The 22,979-nt window shown below is 39.5% G+C and overlaps 1 protein-coding gene across 8 annotated transcripts in view; it reads right to left on the minus strand.

Annotated features, from left to right (window-relative positions):
* Nucleotides 1–22,979, minus strand: part of rbfox2 (RNA binding fox-1 homolog 2) — a 70,341-nt gene that overhangs the window by 15,855 nt on the left and 31,507 nt on the right. For 4 of the 8 annotated variants that reach the window (XR_007112284.1, XR_007112283.1, XM_047578134.1 and 1 more), the window contains exons 3-8: nucleotides 10,120–10,350; nucleotides 5,881–6,051; nucleotides 5,340–5,393; nucleotides 5,119–5,211; nucleotides 1,353–1,440; nucleotides 1,065–1,121 (exon numbers count right to left, since the gene is read on the minus strand). Coding sequence is in view for 6 of the 8 variants with exons in the window: in XM_047578134.1 (XP_047434090.1) it covers nucleotides 1,065–1,121; nucleotides 1,353–1,440; nucleotides 5,119–5,211; nucleotides 5,340–5,393; nucleotides 5,881–6,051; nucleotides 10,120–10,350 (694 nt within the window). In the remaining 2 variants the exon portion in view is untranslated. The remainder of the gene's footprint in view (nucleotides 1–1,064; nucleotides 1,122–1,352; nucleotides 1,441–5,118; nucleotides 5,212–5,339; nucleotides 5,394–5,880; nucleotides 6,052–10,119; nucleotides 10,351–22,979) is intronic. The other 4 variants (XM_047578135.1, XM_047578137.1, XM_047578133.1 and 1 more) reach the window with 3 other exon arrangements.

The raw sequence follows: 22,979 nt of genomic DNA on the forward strand, positions 1-22,979 counted from the left end.
GACTGTTACTGTTTTTATGATAATAATGATGCAAATGTCACTACTGCAGTCAAACGATTATTATTTTTTATTTAAATCAGATTAATCAAAGGATTGATGTGGAGTCATTTTCATTAATCATCATTAAATATCATTAATTTTTAATCTATATTTATCGCATTTCATTTTGCATGAGCAGACTCAAGAAAGAAGGGAATATACTTAACATGTTTATTAAATACCTTCAACAGTTTCAACAAAACAACTTATGACAATTTAACAACTTTTTGTTTATTTTTTTAAACAAATATTTATCCACAAACTAACTTGTTGACATTGTCAGAGAGGAGAGCTGACTGCTTTTTATTTACAATGATGCTTGCAACTGAGAAGAGTCTCACACACGGAACAGTGGATGCAGGAGCAGCAGGCTTGATTTGTCTTGGTATGTCCCATGCTGGGTGATGCGTTAGCTGAAGTTCTAGCAGAAGCCCTGCCTAACACATGCTTCCCGGTATTGTGGTATTTTAAGCTGGAAATGCTTTGGTGAATAGAAACCTCCTTTCTGCAGAGTATGTGTAACACTTAATGTCAGTCGACTGTCTTGTTTTTTGTACTCAAATTTCAAATTTCCCATGAAGAGGGCCAACGTGCATCTTCCAGCTTTCTGGGTTGGTTCTGCTGCCTGTCACTATCAGATCAACTGCACATTTGCACATGCGCGATGGGAAAGTTCAGAGTCATTCTGCACTGCAGATAGGTTAATTGCGTTAACATTTTTAATCAGATTAATCATGATTAATCCATGCTAATGAGTTTATTTTGACAGCCCTATTAATTTCACATTGTTTTTTCCATTAAATGTTTAGTCAACAGAAGCATAGATAAATATGCTATCCAGAATACAACAAAATGTGACCAATAAAGGTTTGCAGCCCCAGTAGAAAAAAGGAGGTATTTTTGCGTGACAAAAAAATAAAGTTATGGATCAAAAGTAGCTGATGATTAAATGACTTATTGCTGCACTTTTGCAGTGTACATATGACCTATTGAGGTTAGAAGAAAGCTAGTACATGTTATCTTACCTGTATAGAGCTCAGGACTGTACATGGCTCCAACCATGGGACTCAACTTCCACCCAGCTGTGGTCAATAAAACTTACATTTAAAGCAATATTTCACAGAAAATTCATATATATATGCATATGTTCACAGGGCAATTCCCCAAAGTCACAGCTAAGGCTCAAATACTTAGACTTTTTAAAGAAATTTTGACCATATGATTATGATAGTACATAGATTTATATAAATTCTGCATTTTTTTCTACAAAAATGGAAAAAATACTTTTAATGTAACTGTGTAAAATGCATTACCATATGGTAGTGCAGCGAGGCCTTCTCCATTAGAGTATGGTGTGGTCATCTTCTTGTTTGTCATCACTCTGGCTGTGGCATTATTAACCTGAACACCAGACAATGTGGTCAGAAGCTAATTTAACCTAGTTTAATACATATACAAAGAAAACATTTTATTATCTACTCAAATTAGGGTTACTGTTGTTTAAACTGAATGTCTTCTGTTGCACACAAATGAATATACTATATTTGTAAAATGACTGCACCCTTTATATCAAAATTGTTCTTTAAGTGTGTGGTGTCATCATAATTTAAACATTTTTTTTTCTTATGACAGGTTAATTCTGTTTATGAGCAGCAATGGAATTTGATGCATGCATTTCTTTTGAAGGAGAAAGACACTGAAAACAAGGATCCTGCTGAGTAGTCAAGCAGTTCTGCACACAAACAATGCAACCATTGGCACACAAACCAAAGAAAAAACACAAAACATTTTAGAAAAATGGCATTCAAAAAGAAATCTAAGACCATTATATTACTACCTTTTCAAAAACAAAGAAAATGAGGGAAAAGAAGGCAAATTAAGAGGCAGTTTCTTCAGTTTACTGTACTGCAAAAAACACCAGTCAAAGAGTTCATACACAAATTACAAACAGCCAGTCAGGAGCGCATCACATCACCAGAGTTGAGCAAAACTAGCCAATTAGCAAGCATCAGATGCAGTGACCAATCAAGGTTGGAAGCCCTCCCAATCAAGTACACATCATACAGAAAAAAAGGAGAAGAGGAGGAAAAGAGAAAGACAGAGAAAAGATAGAAACATAGAGGGATGCAGAAGGAGGAGCCAGTCCACATGAAAAGACACGGAAAAACATATACATGATGTGGACAAGAGAGACAGAAAAAGCGAACGATCCATCCAAATGTGCAGTTCTTCTATCAACAGACAGTCAAATGCAATACACACATTGAAAATACGTCTGACCATTTTCCTACTTTGGATATGTACATGAACAACGATGGAGAAATGATGAATGGAGGAAGAATGTATACAGAGTGAGAAGAGTAGATAAAAGAGAGAGAAGATGGGGGATGCAAATATTATTCCTAAAAAAAAAAAAATGAAATCTTAAAATAAATCAAATAAAATACAACCATTGCTGTGAAACACTGCCAGACATTCCAGATCAGTGTCACATGCTAGAATCATCTTGAAACACACAACCACCAATACACACCATCCAGAACTGGTCAAGAAAAACACCTCATCACAGAGATCAGAACAAAGACAAGCTGTCACTGGTAGAAAGGTCTGCTACAAATTGACAGGTTGTTTTTCTTTCTTAGTTTTCTCAATTTCTGAATGTGTACATATTACATATGAACAGAAGATTTGCTGTAAATTGCAATCAACTTCTTTTGGGGTACATACTATTCAGGAACATAGATAATTTTAATTTGAATGTTAAGTCTATATGGCCGTGTACTTGCTGTAGCCTTACGAAGTGGCTTAGAAAACGATATTCAAGCACTGCATCACCCCAGGATATACAATTCTTTTCCCCTCTCCAGTAAAGCTAACATTGCGCTCATGCTTTAGCATGCTGTCCCACTTAAGTGCAATAAATGCAACTATTGGCTGACACATGACACAGAGAGATGACATAGTACTATGTGACGTCATACAGATGACGAGAAAGAGAGTAAACCATGCAGGATACAGCTCTGGAATCAAATGCTGAATACAGTTAGAGGGGTGATTGGAATGAAAGCATAAGAAGTGGTAGTCATAGTTGTTGCATTTGCAGACAGATGCAGTTCATTCAGTTATACAAGTGGCCTTTATAATGCCATGCGGTCAATGGCTAATCTCATAATAGTTTCATTCACCACCTCCCCAATCAATCACAGGATTAACCAATCAGCTCCTGTCAAATCCATTAACCAATCAATCAAGCTCCCTTCAAAGGAGTCTGTCATTTGTGTGTTGGGTGCATTTTATTTCATTTGGACGGATGGGGTGGGGGGAGGGGTCATTCAAAGATGATGCCATGTGTACACAACTTACCGTTGCCAGGGAAACGGCGTGAGGACACGCGAGCAGTTACCGTGGAGACTGACAACAACAACAACATACAAAAAACATCAGGGAAATAGAGAAAATATATGTAAGAAAGAAATGATGAACCAAAAAGAGAAAAGAAAACATAAACAAAACAAGGTAATGAAAAGAAACCCCCACCCTGTGGCAGAGAGGAAGTGATATAACAGGTCGTGTGTCAACAGTCACCTACAAGTATCAGCCATGTGACAACAGTCTAGCCTCTAAAGCACCCACTACAAACACAGATCATAAAGATTTAGAAAGGAGAAAACGAACTGAACAAACTGAAATGTAATTGTGGGGGGGGGGGTACACAAATACAATTCTTCAATGTTTATGGTACCTGACAGCATCCCCAGGACAAGGAAATGGACAGAGATATGGGGGACAGACACCAGAGATGCAAGTGCACATGGGGACACAAATTGGGAGACACAGACAAGACAGACTGGCCTGGAGAAAAAGAGTGGAGAGAGATGGAGGAGAACCAAAAAAGATACATAAAAAAGGAGGAGGAGAGGGAACGACAGCAATCTATAGCATTCGTCACGTATTCATTCGTTCTCTGGCCTCCATCTTTTTAACTCTGCACACCCACACAGAGACAGAGAAGAGGACCATGCAGAAGAACTTTAGTAAGAAGTAAAAATTAAAAACAGAAGTGTGATTTAAAAATCAAGAGCCAGGGCAAATGGCAGAAGCATGGTGTATTTGATCTCCAAGGCCATTTGCAACTGAAATCAGAGCTCATGCTGACAAAAAAAAACAAAAAGACGTCACAACAAAATGCACTTCCATGAGTGGTGCTGTTCTTTTCAGGTGTGGTGCAATTCAAATGTCTGTGTGTGTTTGTGTTTACGATAAACATGTTTCTTATTTTAACCATCCAGCTTGCACACCTGAAATCAATATATTGGGTTGCGGCATCGGAAATGATACCACACTCCTCACAGCAGTCTCATTCCCCAACTGCCCCTCTGAAAATCCCCCCATCATGCATCAATCTCTAAACACATCAAACGTAATAGGTGCAACCCAGAGACGGACGCATAATGTTACGTGAAACAGTGAAAAACTCCTTGACAACATCTGACCTTATACTCCACCCATGCAACATAGTACCCTCTCACAGACATCAGCAAGCACTTTTCCTCCAGAGAAAAATAACTGAGAGTCTATTAACTGCCCTTCCAGTCCTAAACACAACCATAAACCAAAAATAGCTACTAATCATGATCATGGAAGAAATGATGGTGATGGAAAAGGTGCAGGAAAACAGAAAAAAAGAGATCCTACATGCTGTGACAGAAGCGAATATCGCCTACAACCATGTCCTAAGTGACGTCTCACCAGCCATGCCTTGTTGTGTAGCCACTCCACCCAGCATGCTTTGCAAATTACACAGCTTTAAGATCAAGGTGCAATGGACAGCCCACAACATCAACAAGAACAGCAACAGCATGAACATCAACATCAACGGGAAGAGCCATCAAAAGAGTGTGGCACCACTGCACCATGCCAGAGTGAAGCCAGGGGGTTAGAGTTAAAAACACATAACAGCCATCCGGAAACCTTCTCTGGTACACAAACACCCAGAATAAACTCATTCTCATTAAAGGACATGGAGGGGAAACAGGAGAAAATTATCACTTTCGATAAAGAGCCAGGGTAGTGAGTTACCTCTATTTTACGTCCTTCCACCAGCGTACCATGAAGCTTCTCTCTGGCTCGCTCCGCATCTGCGCTTGCTTCGAATGTTACAAAGCCGAAACCCTGCAGGCAGAAGACAGTGGAAAATGGAAAAAGACACACATTGGGAGATAAGATTGAAAATGCCAGTTAAACGTCTATTGAACTCAATTGGTAAGAAATGTGAAAAGTTTCTTTTTTCACTCTCATACCTTGGAACCCCTCTCGTTAAAAATTATCTCGACATCAAGGATTTTGCCAAATTGCTGAAACAAAACAGGAGGAGGGAAACATGAGGAGGCTGAACGAGCATATAAAATCACATGCTGGATCCCGCTACAGGATGTCACCACTGTTCAACCATGATGAGCTGGTCTTGAGCCAACTCTGGTCTGCTACCATACCTTCCTTGCCTCTGCACTGCATTTTAGAGACACTACATTTGTAGTTGTACAGCACAGGAACAACACCTGATTTCAACATGACGACAAGTTAAAATAAATAATAATTTTTAACTATCGAATAGGACAGCTGATTCCTTCTCACAAATAATACAAAAGGCACACGATCTAATACTTCACTTGGAAGATCGTGAGATATTAAATGACAATGAAAATAATCTTAGAACATGGTTCTGACATCACCAGGGGGGTGGCTTCAGTTATTTTTACTAACTGCATGCTTTGAGTCTGAAGCTGCTACTGACATGAGATGATGCACTGTGAAAAAGAGGGGTCATTTTGATCTACTTACTCCAAACATTTGCCGTAGATCTGGGTCTCGGAAGCGAAATGGGATGTTTGAAACATGGAGGCGTTTGGGGGTCCCCTTGGCATCTGAATCATCCCCAACACCCCCCCCACCTCCTCCTCCCCCTGAGCCAACAGCAGACTGGCTGTCAATCTGGGAGGATCCATCTGACTGCTGGAACAGACAGATAGAAAGGACAGGAGGAGGAAACAAAAAGGTTTTGCTATGCTCATGCAGAGAAGAAATGTGATCAGCCATGAAGTTCAGATTCAGCCATAATACAACTGTGAAATTTTAAATTTGTGAAATAAAGATGAAGATATTTCGTATACTATAGTGATAATATTTTGAATATACCATTATAGAAGGTTTTATGGATATCAAACTGTTTCTTTAACCCGTTTGGGTATCAAAAGGCTTTCATATATCTGTAATTTTATGGGCAGCAGAGAAAAAGCCAAAAGAGAGGAAATATTGGACTTTCATTTGTCAGACAACCAGAGATACCACTTCATATTACTCCAAAATTATTAGATCTGTAAATGAGTAGTTCAAAGACACTTGATATCAGAATTGGTATTGGGTTGAATTACTTTTTTTTTTCTTTTTTTTATTACAGTTGATTAATATGTACTGAAAGTCATACATCGATGTTGACTACTCCATGATATCACACTTTTTTTTAATTATTTATTTGATTAGGACAATGCACATTAATCACCATAGCAGCAAAAAGCATCAATATAAGTATGTCGGAGTTATCACACCTACTAAATTTCATCCGCTGTTTCAAGGCAGGTATCATAAAAAGACAGAGACAATGCACCATGACAAATAGATAAAACATGTAAAAATCTAAAAAATAAGTCCTGATTCACTGGACAAGTGCATGCACAGAAAAGAGGAAGAAATTACCCATGAGAGCAGGTTTGGCTTGTTTTCAACAAAGCCAAACCAAATTTAGGCCCAGTTCATAGTCAATGCAAGCGACACAATGACGCGACATATGGTGTTGAAAAATGTGCAGTCAGCTTTTTCTATACACGTAACAGTGACATGTGTAATAAATTTGTCACTGTGGGAGGCGCTAATGCATGTAATGAACTTATTAATCACTTTGTTATGCAACAGAAGAAGTCTGGAGAGGCGGAAAAACTATGCAAGCTTGTACTTGAACTTCATACAAGATTGAAACAGACATTGCGTGGATAGAAAAAGTGTAGAAAGTGTCAAGCGTCATTCTTTTTCTTCTACTTTGAATTTTCTGGCGGACACTCGTTTCCATGGTTTCAAATGACCAAGAACAGGAGAGCAGCTCTGACTGCAATGATTACTTCATGCATCACCAGCCAAACTGGCTAGTAAATTAAAATCAATTTTAACCCAGATTTGGTACGTTGGCAGGTGTTCAAAGAACCCTTAAAAACTGGGGTGACCCTAGCAATCTTCCATGTTGATGGTACTGTTCCCTGCTTTATGGACAGATTTACAAGATTGGGTTAGCAGGTACCAGCAAGTACAAGTCGGGTCAGGAGACCAAGCCCCTGAGAACCACTATCCCAGTGCAGAGTGCATGGCTACCAAGACTAGAGAACCACCAGGAGCATGCCAGGCCAGAAATTGTTCCATATTGCTCCATATTAGCTTTCCATTACCATTTGGTCTCAATGAGCCATAAGTAAGAGTAATGCAATTTTTTAATTTTGTTTCTTTGATGTTACTGCTGGGTGGCACAGTGGCTCTGTGGTTAGAGATCAATCTCTGATTTTGTCCATTTTTTCAATCAAACAACTGTGTCCCGCATAGCTTTTATAGTGGTATGGCACACTTTTTTTTTTATCGATCTGGGCAGCGCAATGGCAAGACCATGAGATCCGCTAGCTGCTCTGCATACGAGGAGATTCAGTGGCAGACATTGGGCACTGTGCGGGACACAGTATTTAAAATACACCATTCTGCCCATTGTTTATTTTGCAGTGTAGTGTACTCAATTGTGTGATGATGATGTTGTCAATATGATAACGTGCAAGAGCGGGAAGTCAGACTCGGGACTGCTGGCAATGCGAAAGCACACCAAAGGTGGGTTGCACCGGCTCTATTGTCTGAAGATTACAACACAATACATCCTTTGCAAAATTAGGAACATCCTTTCTCAGAGTGATGCGGAAAAACTAGTTCATGCATTTGTGTCTTCCATGCTGGATTATTGTAACTCGTTACTGTCTGGCTGTCCAAGTAGCTCTTTAAAAAGCCTCCAGTAGATTCAAAATGCTGCAGCAAGAGCACTGACAGGAATTAGCAAGAGAGATCATATTACTCCAGTTCTAGCTTCTCATCATTGGCTCCCTTTAAAATCTAGAATTTAATTTAAAATCCTCCTCCTTACATACAAGGCCCTGAAAGGCCGAGCTCCATCATATTTGAAAAACCTCATAGTACCATACTGTCCCAACAGATCACTACGATCTCAAAGTGCAGGTCTACTTGTGGTTTCTAAAAGTAGAATGGGAGGTAGAGCCTTCAGTTATCAGGCTTCTCTCCTATGGAACCAGCTCCCAGTTTGGGTTCGGGAGGCAGACACCGTGTCTACCTTTAAGGTCAGGCTTAAGACTTTCCTTTTCGACAAAGCTTATAACTAGGGCCGGACTTAACCATCCCTTAGTGATGCTGCTAAAGGCCTACACTGCAGGGGGACGATCCACTGAGGACATGTCCTCTCCTCTTTCTTCTCTGGCTCCTGTCCTCTAATATCTTATCATTTTATTTTCTATCTCTTATAATTTACTAACCACTGTGTCTTACTCTCTCCCCTCCGCTCCCCTCCCCCTCCATCATCTTGTGAGTGTCTCTGGTCTGGAGTGCTGAATATCTGACCTGTGGAGTTCTAAGCTACATCTGCTGTCATGGCCTCATCAACCAGCCCAGTCTTCATGGTCTGGAGTGCTGTGTATCAGACCTGTGGAGCTCTATAAACTACATCTGTCCCAGTCTTCATGGCCTCCTCCAGTTGTCCACTCCTACCTAGATGAACAATTCACCAACCTGCCCATGATTCCTGTTATTCTCACAAACTGTCACAGATCATCAGCTATGTGTTATATTACTATACCCTACATGTTTCCATCAGCTTGATGTATGTATCTATGACAGAAGTTTGTTTATCTTGTTTCTCCTGCTCTTCTTTTCCTTCTATCTTCTCTGTTTCTACCCGGCTGGCCTTTGACAGATGGGTCCCTCCATATGAGCTGGGTTCTGCTCAAGGTTTCTTCCTGTTAAAAGGGAGTTTTTCCTTGCCACCGTCGCCCTCAGGCTTGCTCTGGAGGTTGCAGGCTGGTTTTTGTGAAGCGTCTTGAGACGATTTGTATTGTTATTGGCGCTATATAAATAAAACTGAATTGAATTGAAAATACTGTTCAGGGACCTGCTTCAAGACCAAGGTCTTAATAATGTGGAAACAGACTAAGGGAGCTTAAGAAGAAACAGGGCTCACCTGACAGTGCTCCCAGAGAGAGTTCTGCCCTCCTCTGATGAAACAGTGACTGACCCAAGGTAGAAATATTCAGATGAAACTGTGACCCGAGGTCTGTATCATGAAGCAGGATTACGGATTTAGCGAGGTAACTTCAGGGTTAACCAGTATCTTGAAGCTGGATTCATTCTTATTGAGGTAAGTTACCATGGTAACTTACTCTGAACGGGAAACCTGCTTCGGGTCTGAGTCCCCTCAGGCTTGCTCTGGAGGTTGCAGGCTGGTTTTTGTGAAGTGTCTTGAGACGATTTGCATTGTTATTGGTGCTATGTAAATGAAATTGAATTGAATTGAATTGAATTGAATTGAATTGAATTGAATTGAATTGAATTTGCTGAGGGAGGTCGATACACACAAATCACAGTAAAATACATTGCAGAGGAAAGTGATATATTTAGACCAATACACTCAAGGTTAGCTTCTTTATGCCACCACATTTAAACTTTTCTCTGACATAGATTAATACTCCCCCCACCTCACCCTGCTTGTTGGATGAGCATAAAATCACAGTACAAGTACTCTGCAACAATGGAATCTGTATTCTTGTCCTCAATACATATTGGTTGAAGAAGCTATGGGAAAAAAAGAAGCTACAGATGCTTCTTCAAGCTGTACCACATATCCTTCCACACACATGCTCCCTGTGTCCTTTTAAGGCAAAAAGTTGATCTGGGCACAGATCAACTTACACAGAGGAAGATGCTAGCACTCACTTGGGCACTGAGGCTGTTGGCGGCATTGGCTGCGCTATTCACAACCCCACTGGCTTCCACTGGGCCCTGGACGGGCCCTGCTGTGTACAAACTGCCCCCGTAATCCAGGGCCAGCCCGTTCTGGCGGGGTGGTGGTGGAGGAGGTGGGAAAGCAGAGAAAGGTGGGGGCACAAGTCCCTCCTGACCACCAGCACTATCCTGAGAGCCCTGTAGGAAGAAAGAGAGAAAAGACTGTGGTGGGAGTGAGAATTAAAAGTAGCAGGCTGACCAAGTTCCACAATATCTTTAACTAAGAGCATCACCCTACTGCACAAAGACCACTGTCCCAAGAGCTTCAGTCTGAAAGTCATACATGTGTCGATATAATATATCCATTTCTCAGTGTGAGTGTGTGTGTGTACTTGTACAGCTATCTTTCCAAGAACCAGCTTAAGTTTTATACCATCAGATTGAGGACGTTTGTTTTACAGGACATTTTGGCCAGACCTCGCTTTTTTGGCCTCACTTTTTGGCTGTTTTGAAGGTTAAAACTCAGAATCAGAATCAGAATCAGCTTTATTGGCCAGGTATGTGAACACAAACAAGGAATTTGACTCCGGTCACTTTGCTCAATGGTGCAATAAAATAAAAAAAAACAACAACAACACTATGACCAATCTGCTTCAGTAGAATGAAACAGACTTTGGAGCTTCAGTGTCAATTGTCCCATCTCTAAGCGCCACTGTTGTCCAGACCTGGAACTTCTTTTGCTAAAGTACAGACCTTTCTATCTGCCCAGGGAAACCACCGCTGTGATTGTCGCTGTTGTGTATACCCACCCAAGAGCTGACGCTAACGTAGCAATTAACAGGCTATATGTTAGCATCAGCAGACAACAAAACAAACACTTCTTTATTGTAGCATCAATACAAGAAAAGGCAGAACACAAGACTACACAGACATTCCCGGATCTTACAAAGTCCAGCCCACCTCACACCTTGGACATTCAGACCCTCTATCCCTGTTCTTAAAGACATGAAAGAAACAGAACATACACCAAAAGTGTACATATTTTAAAAATAATGCCTAATAATTTAATGCCTAATAATAATGCCTAATGCCTAAATAAAGCAAAATCTGCAATTTTAAAGAAATTCGGCTTTTAAAATGTATTTCTGAATTTCTGGACTGTTTTGGATCGTACTCTGTACTCTCCATCTTTATTTTACATCACTCCCTATGTCACTGAATTGGTTAGTTGCTTTGGCCGCAATAGAAGAAGACGCAGTTTAGTGAGAAAATCTGTCAAAGGACGAGGCAGAAAGGGAGATTATTCTCTCCGCTAATACCATTCTGGCCTTTTTTGCAGAAAAATGTCTATTTAGGACATACCCATAGTAAATTCAATGTAATATCACTCTTAGTGGTATTGTTCTTGAGGAATCAATGTTCTCACACAGTTAAGAGTAAGAAGATGTTGGGTTTGTCTGAATTGTTTTTGCCATCTGATGCCTTCAGAGGAAACTGAGGACAGATCTTATCTGGATAACACAAGATTATCACAGCATAAAGTCTTCGTTACTTCAAGTTCAAATTGCACATAAAAATGTCCAAGACTGAGTTTCTCTTACCCTTTTGTCTGAGGGTATAACTAGGCGGCATTTCCAAGCTGTGCCATTTGGACACATTTTGAATAAAAAGGCCACAACTTTTGAACGCTTCAACGTACAGTCATAATCTTGGACTTCACTGAAAAGTGACACTCAGAGGAATTATATTTTATAATTATAGTAATGGATACAGAAATAGTAAAGTAAAATCACATTTTTGCATTGTTTCTCATTTGAAAATTATGCACAGACGTTCCAGCTCAATATGCAATGCTCTGTCTGTGGAAACCAAACTTGTAAAGTTCCAGTAGCATATTGTTGTTTGGAGCAGCTCATTGGCTACATGAAATGGCAATCATCCACTAAGTTGCAATTGGCTCAGTCTGTGAATGGGCTTCTTTCCATTGCTGACTCTCATTGGCTTCTGTTGAGGGGACAAAGTACCTCGGAATTGATTCAATGAGGTGTCAATCAAAAGGTCAGAGTTCAGCGCCGATTTTAAAATTAACCACCGGTAAAATTTATGTGTATTTTTTCATAAAATACAAAGATTGCGACGCATCTCCTTCTTTGTCCACGATGTTATAACAGCTCTTTATGCATTTTTATGGAACTAACAGTAGTTTTTGACTTTGATGACTGAAATGGACAGTTTGGACCCTTGTTGGATCGATATGAGGCTTTTCCGGTGAGTTTGTTTGTTTCTCATATTTATTGTTTTGAACAAAATTGTGTTGACTGTGTTGGTTGAATCCTATAATGGCTTATGTCAATGAAATCAGAAGAAAATGAGCAATAACATACTGTATGCAGCATTTACCCAAACACAACTTATGTACAGAGCTCCGATTTGTTCAAAAAACTACTGCTGTCCCATATACGACCCAGCAGAACGTTAAAGGGCTAAACCAGTGGCCTACGCGCCTGAGCCACTGACAAGAAGGAGGGCTGAGAGACCTATTTTTGCAGAGATTCAGTGTCTGCAGATGGAGACAGCAGTGATTAGAGGATCAGAACCACTTCACTGTGGCTGGTCAGATGGTCAATAGTTTAAGACCATAGCTAAAAACAAAAACAAAACAAAACAAAACAAAACAAAACAAAACAAAACAAAACAAAAAAAACTTCAAGTGTTAAAAAAAGGGACAATCTGTGATTCAGATATTACTGTCTGGGTTTCATGCGACTCATTTGCACGGGATAAACAAACTCCGTTGTTATGGGTCTGCTACTTTCTGCTTCACTCCACTGTGCTTCAGAGACAGTTTTAATTACTTTGCAAATTATAATGGATAATAAAAATATATTTATAATACTATTTATCCCGGGGAAGAAATTACCAACAACCTGGCGGCATTTAAATCAGACCCATCTTTATAGAAGAAAAGTTAAATAAAGTTAATAATTCAGCGACATCTTGACACAAGAGGCACAAAAAAGCAGCGAATCAAACAAAAGACTAGAAAAAAATCCTTTCGCCATCATTGTTACAACTTATATAATCTTTTCAGTATGAGAGGCCTTCTTTAAATTATCATAACTATGTTTCCTGTTTCATGTCTGCTTTAACACCAAGTATTGAGGCCTACATCTGCAGATCAATGTCAAATATTATCATGAAATATTTGTGGGAAAATAATTTTTGAGTTTCAAAGGGTGAGGCTGCATTAGACAGACACAAAGCACTCATGCATCCCCAAACCATGATACTGCCTCCACCATTTCTGACAGTAGGTACTGTACATGCTGGAGATAATGCTAGCCTTCTGTGTACCCTCACATTAGCATGAGGAAGATAAAGCTCGAAACTGGACCACAGAATCTTCTTCCAGTTCTGGACTGTCCAGTTCTTGTGAGCTCCTGTGATGTCATTCATTTTCCCTGCACATGCAGATCAGGATGCAGTTATTTCTTGCTGAAGAAACCCTTGGAATTCCAGATCTTGTATGTACCATGTGCTATTACAGCCTTAATACGTCATCTTAACCTCCTGAGACCCTGTGTCCACATGTGGGGACATTAGGTTTTGGGTTTGTTGCAGCTTATTCTGCTTCATTTGGACTCTTATCCTTTTAACCAGATACTAGTCGGTGCAAACACCGAAATCCCAAGCTGTTGGTTTGTCTGTATTTCTGCAGAGTGGATCCAACAGCTGAAGCACTGCATCTGCACTTCCTGGAGATCTGGCAGCAGCTGTACTCTTCCTGGCTGAGAATTTGTATCTTAAGGCGTGTTTCCTGCGTTCCTGGATTTAGCAATTTTTGTCTCTGAAGAACTTTCAAATGTACTGGCTTTATATAGACACAAAGCACGGCAACAGACAATACAAAATGTAAAAATCTTTTAATAAAAAACACGGCCTTGATTAGTGGATCACTGGTACCAAAATGACCCAATACTTAAAATTTCTTCTGTATTTTTATGCGACTAATTAATTTTAAGTTTTTATTGGGTGTTTTAGGATTTGTTTAGTATTTTGTCTGTGACTGTACCAAAAGAAATTGCACTTGAAGACCTGAGAGTGATTCTTAATGCAATATTTCACAAATGCATGGGGCGTCACTGTATATAAGTGCTGGACTGAGGAGGCTACATTGCAAGACCGTTTTGAGGACATTGTGTGGGAAATCTTTGAATACCCAGATACTAACGCCTACACCTCCTCTGTGCTAGCATAGATCACCTTTTGCATAGACAGTTAACCACCAGTAGACAGATCAAAACATCTGTCAACAACAAACCATGATTCAACTCCACGATCAGAACTCTGCTACTGGCCAGGGATTCAGCACTGTGAAGGCTTAAAGGAAGGCTAGAGTGGACCTGAACAGAGACATCAAGCCTGCAAAGTTAAAAGAGCAGTACAAAGAGCAGATAGCGGCCAACTTCCGAGGTAGCAACCTCTGCTCAATGTGGCAAGGCCTCCAGAACACCACAGATTATAAGGAGCACCACAGCTATAATCTTTTCTAAGTAATTTCGATCTATAAAAATGGTGATAAGCATAAGTTTCCAATTTACAGACCCTTGTCAGTGCTTCGTCAATTTTCCAAAATACTCGAAAAATTATTGTAGATATGCTTGACAGATTTATTGAGAAATATGATATATTAGGTGATAGCCAGTATAGATTTAAGATTATTCGATCCACATCTCTAGCAATGATGGATTTTTGGGAATACATGGCAACAGCAATAGATAATAAAGAACGCACTACAGGGTTTGTTTGTCGATTCATGTAAAGACTTTTATACGATTGCTCATTCACTACTTCTGTACAAGTTAGTCATTTAAATAATAATAGTGCAATAGTAGTAATAGGGTTCAATATGTGAATATCAAAAATAGTAAATCCACTTGTAGAATAATAGCCTGTGGGGTTCTACAAGGGTCAGTATATTAAGTTATTTATACTTTATCCAAATGATGTTGTCACATATGAAATAAATTGGGTGATGTTTGCGTTTAATCACAATAGCTTGTCACTAAATCTAACTAAAAGAAAATTCATGTTGTTTAGTGGAGCTAGAAAAAATGTGAAAAAGGAGTGGAAATTCATAGACATTATGAAATAAAGTTTTGAGAGTTATAATAGATCACAAACGTTGTTGGAAACCACATACAGAATACCTATAATTAAAAGGCCCAGAAGCGTCTTTTTTTTCTGAGAACACTAAGGAAAAACAAACAATTTTTTTTTTAATGTTGCACCATAGAGAGTGTGCTAACCTATGGAGGTACGGTGTGGTATGCTAGCTACACTGCAGCAGAGAAAAGACAGCTGCAGCGGGTCATCAAGATGGTTGAGTGGATTGTAGGCTCCTCACTTCCATATCTGGACAAGATTTAGTTGAGCCATCCTCTCCAACGAGCTACAAAGATACGTAGAGACCCCACTCACCCAGGACACTCCTTGATCAGCAGCCACCTGTCTGGTAGACTCAAAGGGCTTGCGCCAACAGACTTCAGCACAGCTTTTTCCCCTTGGCTGTGAAAAGGCTGCTGAAGGAACATTAACCCAGTCCCTAGAGATCATATGATCTATTTATATAAATGTATATAAACTCACTTGCCACTTTATTAGGTACACCTGTTCAATTGCTTGTTAACACAAACAGCTAATCAGCCAATCACATGGCTGCAATTCAATGCATTTAGGCATGTAGAAGTCATCAAGACAACTTGCTGGTATGGTTGTTGCTGCCAGACGGGCTGGTCTGAGTACTACTGATCTACTGGGATTTTCAATCATCTCTAGGGTTTACAGAGAATGGTCCGAAAAAGAGAAAATATCCAATGAGTGGCAGTAAACAAGTAAGCCATGAGAGGTCAGAGGACCTCTCATGGAGAGAACAGGAAACTGAGACTACAATTCGCACAGGCTAACCAAAACTGGGCAATATAAGATTGTAAAACTGATCTGACGTGTCTCAATTTCAGCAGTGACATTCTTTTGGCAGGGTCAGAATCTGGCGTAAACAACATGGAAGCAAGGTTCGGGCTGGTGTAATGGTACAAACCCCTTAGTACAAACTGAGCATGGTTTAAATGCCACAGCCTACCGAAGTATTGTTGCTGACCATGTCACCAGATCTCAATCCAATAGAGCAACTTTGGGATGGGGTGGAATGGGAGATTTGCATTATAGGTGTATTGACAAATCCTCAGCAACTGTGTAATGCTATCATGTCAATATGGACCAAAATCTCTGAGGAATGTTTCCAACACCTTGTTGAAAGTATGCCACGAGGAATTGATCTGGCCTGCTACTGACCTCAACCTGCTACTGAAGATTGCTGCCAAAACATATTTCATATAACATATTGTAACTTGTGTGTCAATGACAGTAAAGTTTTTTAATCTTAAAACAAAAATTATCTAGGTGAATCGCTATTCTCTATAAAACAAAACATTTACTGACGAAGAAAAGCTTATATCTATTATATACTTCACTAATAAACCATTCATGACATGCTGTGTAGAGGTTTGGGGAACCGTTTCTAAATAAAATTTTGATCCAATAATTAAACTACAAAAAACAGCTATACGATACGGGCCCAGCCCAAACCGGTTACATGAACCCACCACCCACAGGAGGTCCAGGAAGGGTCCGGTGCAGTGTTCTGTTTTCGGTGGGGGTGGGGAGCTGCTGACGTCAGCTGGGGCTATTGTCCGGCCCCAGGACTGGCGGTGGAAGGAATACTCTCAATCTCCTGCACATCTCTCCTGCACCTATGCCACATCTCAACAGTTTATGTTTAGTATTCCTGTGTACATGAACTGCACAGACTGCTGCAATTGTCCCTAAATCCAATATCTGTGGTATTAAGGTAATTCAAGGCAGAGTGACAAAGACATGATTTCATTCTATGTGCACACATTTCATATACTGTATTAATAATCTTTAATAATTAGGATTGCATCATAGTAGATACTTTGTGGTTTAACACAAGAGAACTTAAGACAGGGAATTTACAATATTGTTTCATGTTGTATCTTGCAGTGCATTATTTTCTGTTTAACGTGTTAGTGTAGCAAGTACAAAATACCTCCAAATACCTCTTTGGTTCGCAGAGGCTGTTGTTGTGTTCGTTGTTAAAACAGTCTAGCTGAATGTTGTGTGCCATGATGTAGGATACTCCGCAAGCATAGAATTATGGTGAATAGATCGGCCTCATGGCTATGCAACGTTGGCCAATCTAGCTATTACGTCTACTTGTATCCTTCTTCTTGGGTGATTTTGTCACAACTAGCCAGGTTAATTTATTTGTGTGCACAGCTGGCATTAAAATGTATCTCCATATTCAGCAAGAGACATGATTCAAAAAACAATCCTACTGTCTCACTTTACAAATAAATAAACACAAACGGAATGTCGTCAGTATAGTATTATAATCTCTCCTGTCTATAATAGTCTCTACTTACCTGTAGCTATCTGAAACCTACAAGCTAGGTTTGTTGTTTATGCAGCATGACTGGAGCTGTAACATGGTTGGGCAGAGGTTCATCACCAAAAGTACACACAATTAAGGTTATTGTTGACATAGCTCGCCACAAAAAATATTTATTTTTATTGTGGAATTACATATAGCCAACTGTAAGTCACTACACTACATCAACCACAAGGGAGTGCTACAAAAAGCCAAAGTTAAGACACAATACACCGCCCGTTTGACCAATTGCATAAAATGGCTGACTGCGCAATTTATGGAAATTTCTTTAAATGGAAAAGTATAAACAGATCTGAGAACTGAGATAAATTGAGTGGAATTGGTAACTGGAGATGTATGTGTATTTCTTAGGATAATCTATGGATATTATGGATTGTGCAGAGCCTGGACACCAAAGATTATGCAAACTGACCTCCATTATTTTTTAAGTCATAATGGAGGATTCATAAAAGCAATGGTGATGCTTGGATCCTTGTGTAATTGCTTGTGTAATTATTATTGTTATTATTATTATTATTATTATTATGAGCAGCAAAGAGTGGAGGCGTTAATACCAAGCAATAATAATAAGTTATTCATGAAAACTAATATATTTATTGTCTTTCATTTCCCATAACAAATTTCTATCACTTCCAAAATCACTGTATCGAGCACATCTGCTTGGCAACATTCGCTTTAAGTGTGTGAATGTGTGTGTGAGTGAGAGAGAGAGAGACAGAGAGAGAGAGAGAGACAGAGAGAGAGAGAGAGAGAGGCTGCAGTGATGCCCATCTGAATTGCACAGTAGATCACTGTGTGTCTGTGTGAGGCTGTTTGTATGTGTGACCTATGCAGGTGTGGGCGCCATCTGTCTCCCAGGTTTTGACCTTTTTCAGCATCACATCTATGACAATGTAGTCGGGCCACCACAATCACTTACAAAACCGGGGACACACATGGACAACAATGACTGTTAACAAAGTGGAATAGTGGAAAAGAAATTATTTAAGAGATTAACCAAACTAATCCTATTTACCGTACACCTTTACATATGGAAGTTTTTCTGTGCCATCAGAGTTTGAATATAAATTGCTAAGTAAATGTAGTTTACATAAAAAAATAAACATCAAAAAAAGTTCAACCTTATAAAATTCAACAATAAAAAAAAATCAACCTAATAAAATTTAACATAAAAAAAATCAACCTCAAAATTTCAACCTCAAACAGTTCAACCTCTAAGCTTCAACCTCCACTTTTCAACCACAAACCTTCAACCTCCAACTTTCAACCTCTGAAGAAGCTGGACTTAACTTCCGGGTGAGCAGGGAGAAGCAATCGATCCCTGTCTCTATTCATCCAACGTCTAGCCAATCAGGTTACGCTCCATTGGTCATGAGGCGACACCGGCAAATTGGACAGATCAGCCATGGCCACCAACACGACTGATGGAGATTCTGAGAGTACTATTTGCATTTGCGAAATTGTGTAATAGATATTACTCGATCAGTTGAACATTAATGGAAAGTATTAAACAGTATCTACATTGAAAATTTAATGAAGTGGCGTTATTGAAAACTGCGTTAAAACTAGCTAGTTACTGGCTGTGAGCATCTTTATCTTCCACAGCTACGAACAACAAACGACTGGGACTGACCCTCTTTCTCCTTGCCATGATTTCACAACCCGTGGATCGTGAAATGGTACCGGGTTGGATTTCGGTGAGGATAAAAAAAAATCCCTTCACGCATTCTTAAAGGGATTGGTGTCCACACGTTTGATTTTTTTGTACTGGCACACGAACACATTTAGAGCATTTTCTATGCACCGTTTGATAAATGAGGCCCCAGAACAGAAACGCGTAGGTTATAAATGAAGAAAGGAAGAGCCCAGAGAACCGAATACACATATGGATATTACACACAGAAAGGGCCGAGCTTGACTCAGATCCTTCTCGCTTGGAGACATCAGTTCTAACCACCAAGCCACTGTGCCGCCCTAAGAAAATCATTGCAGATTTTCTTAATGAGTTCTATGTGTAGTTCCACTGTTTTACCACTAGATTTTGTGTGTATGTATGGTCAGAGCGTAAATGTACACAATTTTTCTATGCACCAGTACAAATTTATAAAATTCGATACTTTGCGGCGGAATGTGCTTATGCTCTCTTTACGCACACATACATGCACTGTTGATAAATGAGGCCCTGGACAGGACTTAAATGTTAACTAGTAAATATAGACTTATTGTGTTAACTTCACTGTGCTTTGCCTCCCAATGTTTCTTCAAATTTGAAGTAGCGTTTTTGAAGCTAGACAGGAATTTGTCGCCAGCACAGACAGTACTGCAAAACTTTATATACTTATCTAGCTGAGACAAACTCAAAATAATGGCATACATCCAGCCAGACGCGCATCTCTCCACCCTGTATTGTTGATTACGTTTGTGTTGCTGCGTGATATGACATCAGTTGTCCTTATGCTGAAAACGTGACATGTGGCATAAGTCACGTCATTCACAAAACGATAGAATAGAATAGAATAGAATAGAATAGAATATTTCAGAGGTTGAAAGTTGGAGGTTGAAAGTTTGTGGTTGAACTTTTTGAGGTTGATTTTTTCTATGTTAACTTTTATTAGGTAGATTTTTTTATTGTTGAATTTTATGAGGTTGAACTTTTTTTTTTTTTTACACGGGTCAAATGTTGGGGACACCTGCCACCATGAAAACTCTGCCTGGATGTGCAGATTGAATGTCACTGATGGAGTGTTTGCAATCGGGGGAATTTACACTGCTGTGATGATGATAACAGTGAATTCCTGAGGTAGATAAAAGGATCTGCATTTAACAGTCAGTAATTCCACATCAGGAGAGCAGTGACTAGATATCACCTCTGCGTTGTTGCACCAGTTGATGTATATCGTTGCTGTTTGATGAAAAACATGTATATCACTTTTGACGTTTTTGTCGATCTACGGTATATGGATGTCCAGATTCTTCCCCAGCAACTGATGCGTTCAATATCTCTATCACCATTGAACTGAGTCTCCATTGGATGACAGAAGTATCAATCAAAAGGCACATATCGCCCACTGTGGGAGAATAGCATCTCTGGAAGGCAGAACTGACACCACACATCCCGGTTCATCGGTTGCTGTAAAGGTAAACTATGACCATAAATTCAATGTTTGACAAATGTATTCAAGTTTGTACTAGTTAATAGTCATTCACAGTTGTCATTTGTATGGATTAGCTGAAGCAGTTGAACTTATTTTTGTTATTTATTACTTGATCTTGATGGCTAATAAACTTCCACTAACATTGCCTGTATGATTTTCAGATGATTTGTCCGTAAACACAGACTTTATATCCTCTCCTTTTAGAGGAGCTTTGTGCAATAGCCAAAATAAAATATGATAGGGAATTTGAGGCAGAGACAAGGGTCGGCACAAGTTAAAACAGCTTGTGGAAATAAAAAATTTGGGTCAGCCACTACAAAGGATGCAAACTTTTTGCAGCACTGAGTTATGTCAATATTGCATTCGGTGTACTAAATGTGTTTGTGAAATATATGAGAAACAATGGTCACATTAATATTCACTGTCTGTCTTTTCCTGTTCACTTATTTCTGTATATTAACTAGGAAGTACATGGATGACACAGTGGACTACAAGATACACCATTTGGATAACTGGGAACTGTGTCCATCCCCATCTGTGAGGAGGAAGAGCATCATCACCACAGTGACCCCACTGTCCAGCCAAAAAATTAAAGAGCTGAAGTTCAAACACCTTCAAAAGCTGAAGAAGTTTTGCCCAAAGACTTCCACGCCTTCTACAATGGTCTTCACCAAGAGTAATGGCCAATGGGTAGAACTGACCCACATGCTCTCACACAATCATAAATGTAAATAGTTCAATGATGTTAGAGTTTTGTTTTAAGTGATGTTATAGTTTTGATACTAAATTTTAAGTACAAAGCAATTTATAATTTATTTATTCTTGATTAATCTGTATTTACTCTTAATTCATTTTAATTCGCCAACTTGTTTTAATTGCTGATAAAAAGCCTGATTTCCCTTACCTGACCTTTAATACTTATTAGGGTGTGTCATTTCTGCTGGCCAAGCCGTCAGGAAAGCTTCCCCAGCTACCTCCCACTAGCAGGGCGACTAGTTTACATCAGAGGTGTGTTATTTTTGTTATTGTGTTTTTTAATGTTTTCCGCACAAGTGTTTCTTGTAGTACCCCAATAGCTTGGACACACGTAGGTCACAAGGTGCTGTGCAGTGTTATGCAGAAATAGAGAAATTATGCTGACAACCCAGAAGAATAACTACAGATAGACAAAATAGTTTTTAAGCCATGTTGCATAACAGCATAATGCTGTGTTCAGACTACTGACAACAAAGTAAGAAAATGGCAAAGCGTTGCCAGCTACATTGCTTTTTTTTTTGTCGCATTTATTGTGTCATTCGAGCACTCATTGATATTATGTTGTCACATGATTTAGTATTAATAAATAAATAAATAAATTATATGTAATGTAATTTCACCGAACCAAGTCAAACGCAGTGTTTGCCCATGAATTATCCTGATTTCAATACAAAATACAAAGAAAAAGCTTTAATTAGCGTGCTAAGTGGAACTATAGAATAGCCTGCCATCAATAGTTTACCAACCTAGCGTGACATAAAAAGGAGACTGGAGGCTTGCATATAACTGGAAGTCATTGGAGGGTATTTAAAAACACATATGCCCACTATCGCTCACAACAATGCACATAAGTCCATTTAAAATAATTTAAACAGGTCACTGATGACTGTGCATGACAGGGTCCTAAATATGTCTATTTACACAGACTTGGGTTTATTTTATTAGTTTGTAAGGACAGTTTTTTCATGCTCCTGAAAATAAAGAAATTCGGACAACAATATGCAAACACCTCCACCCCAGGATTTGCCAGTGAGAGAGCTGATTTTGTCCAGCCTGTATATTGTTAGCCCGCCCATGCTAATGGCGTCATCTGGTACAGATGAATACAGGAGCAGCTGTTCCCCCCTATCCTGATCATGAAGGCTTTGGTCTTGGCCTCGTCATCTGTCACCCTTTGCAACCAGCAAAGGATGCCACCAGAGAAAAGGAAATGGTGAGGCAGCAACAACACAAAGTGATGTTCTTTCTAGATTTCTCCACTGAGGTGCACAAACAAAGGAGGCAGTTTGATGTCTACAGGTGATGAACATTGAGTACAGGTTCATATACCCGGCGAAACTGATCATCAGACGAGGACAAACAGTAAGTAATAACGGTATGTGATGGGTAAGGGCCCTGATGGTGCAAAT

This window comes from Mugil cephalus, chromosome 2, assembly GCF_022458985.1.
Source record: "Mugil cephalus isolate CIBA_MC_2020 chromosome 2, CIBA_Mcephalus_1.1, whole genome shotgun sequence".
NCBI lineage: Eukaryota > Metazoa > Chordata > Actinopteri > Mugiliformes > Mugilidae > Mugil > Mugil cephalus.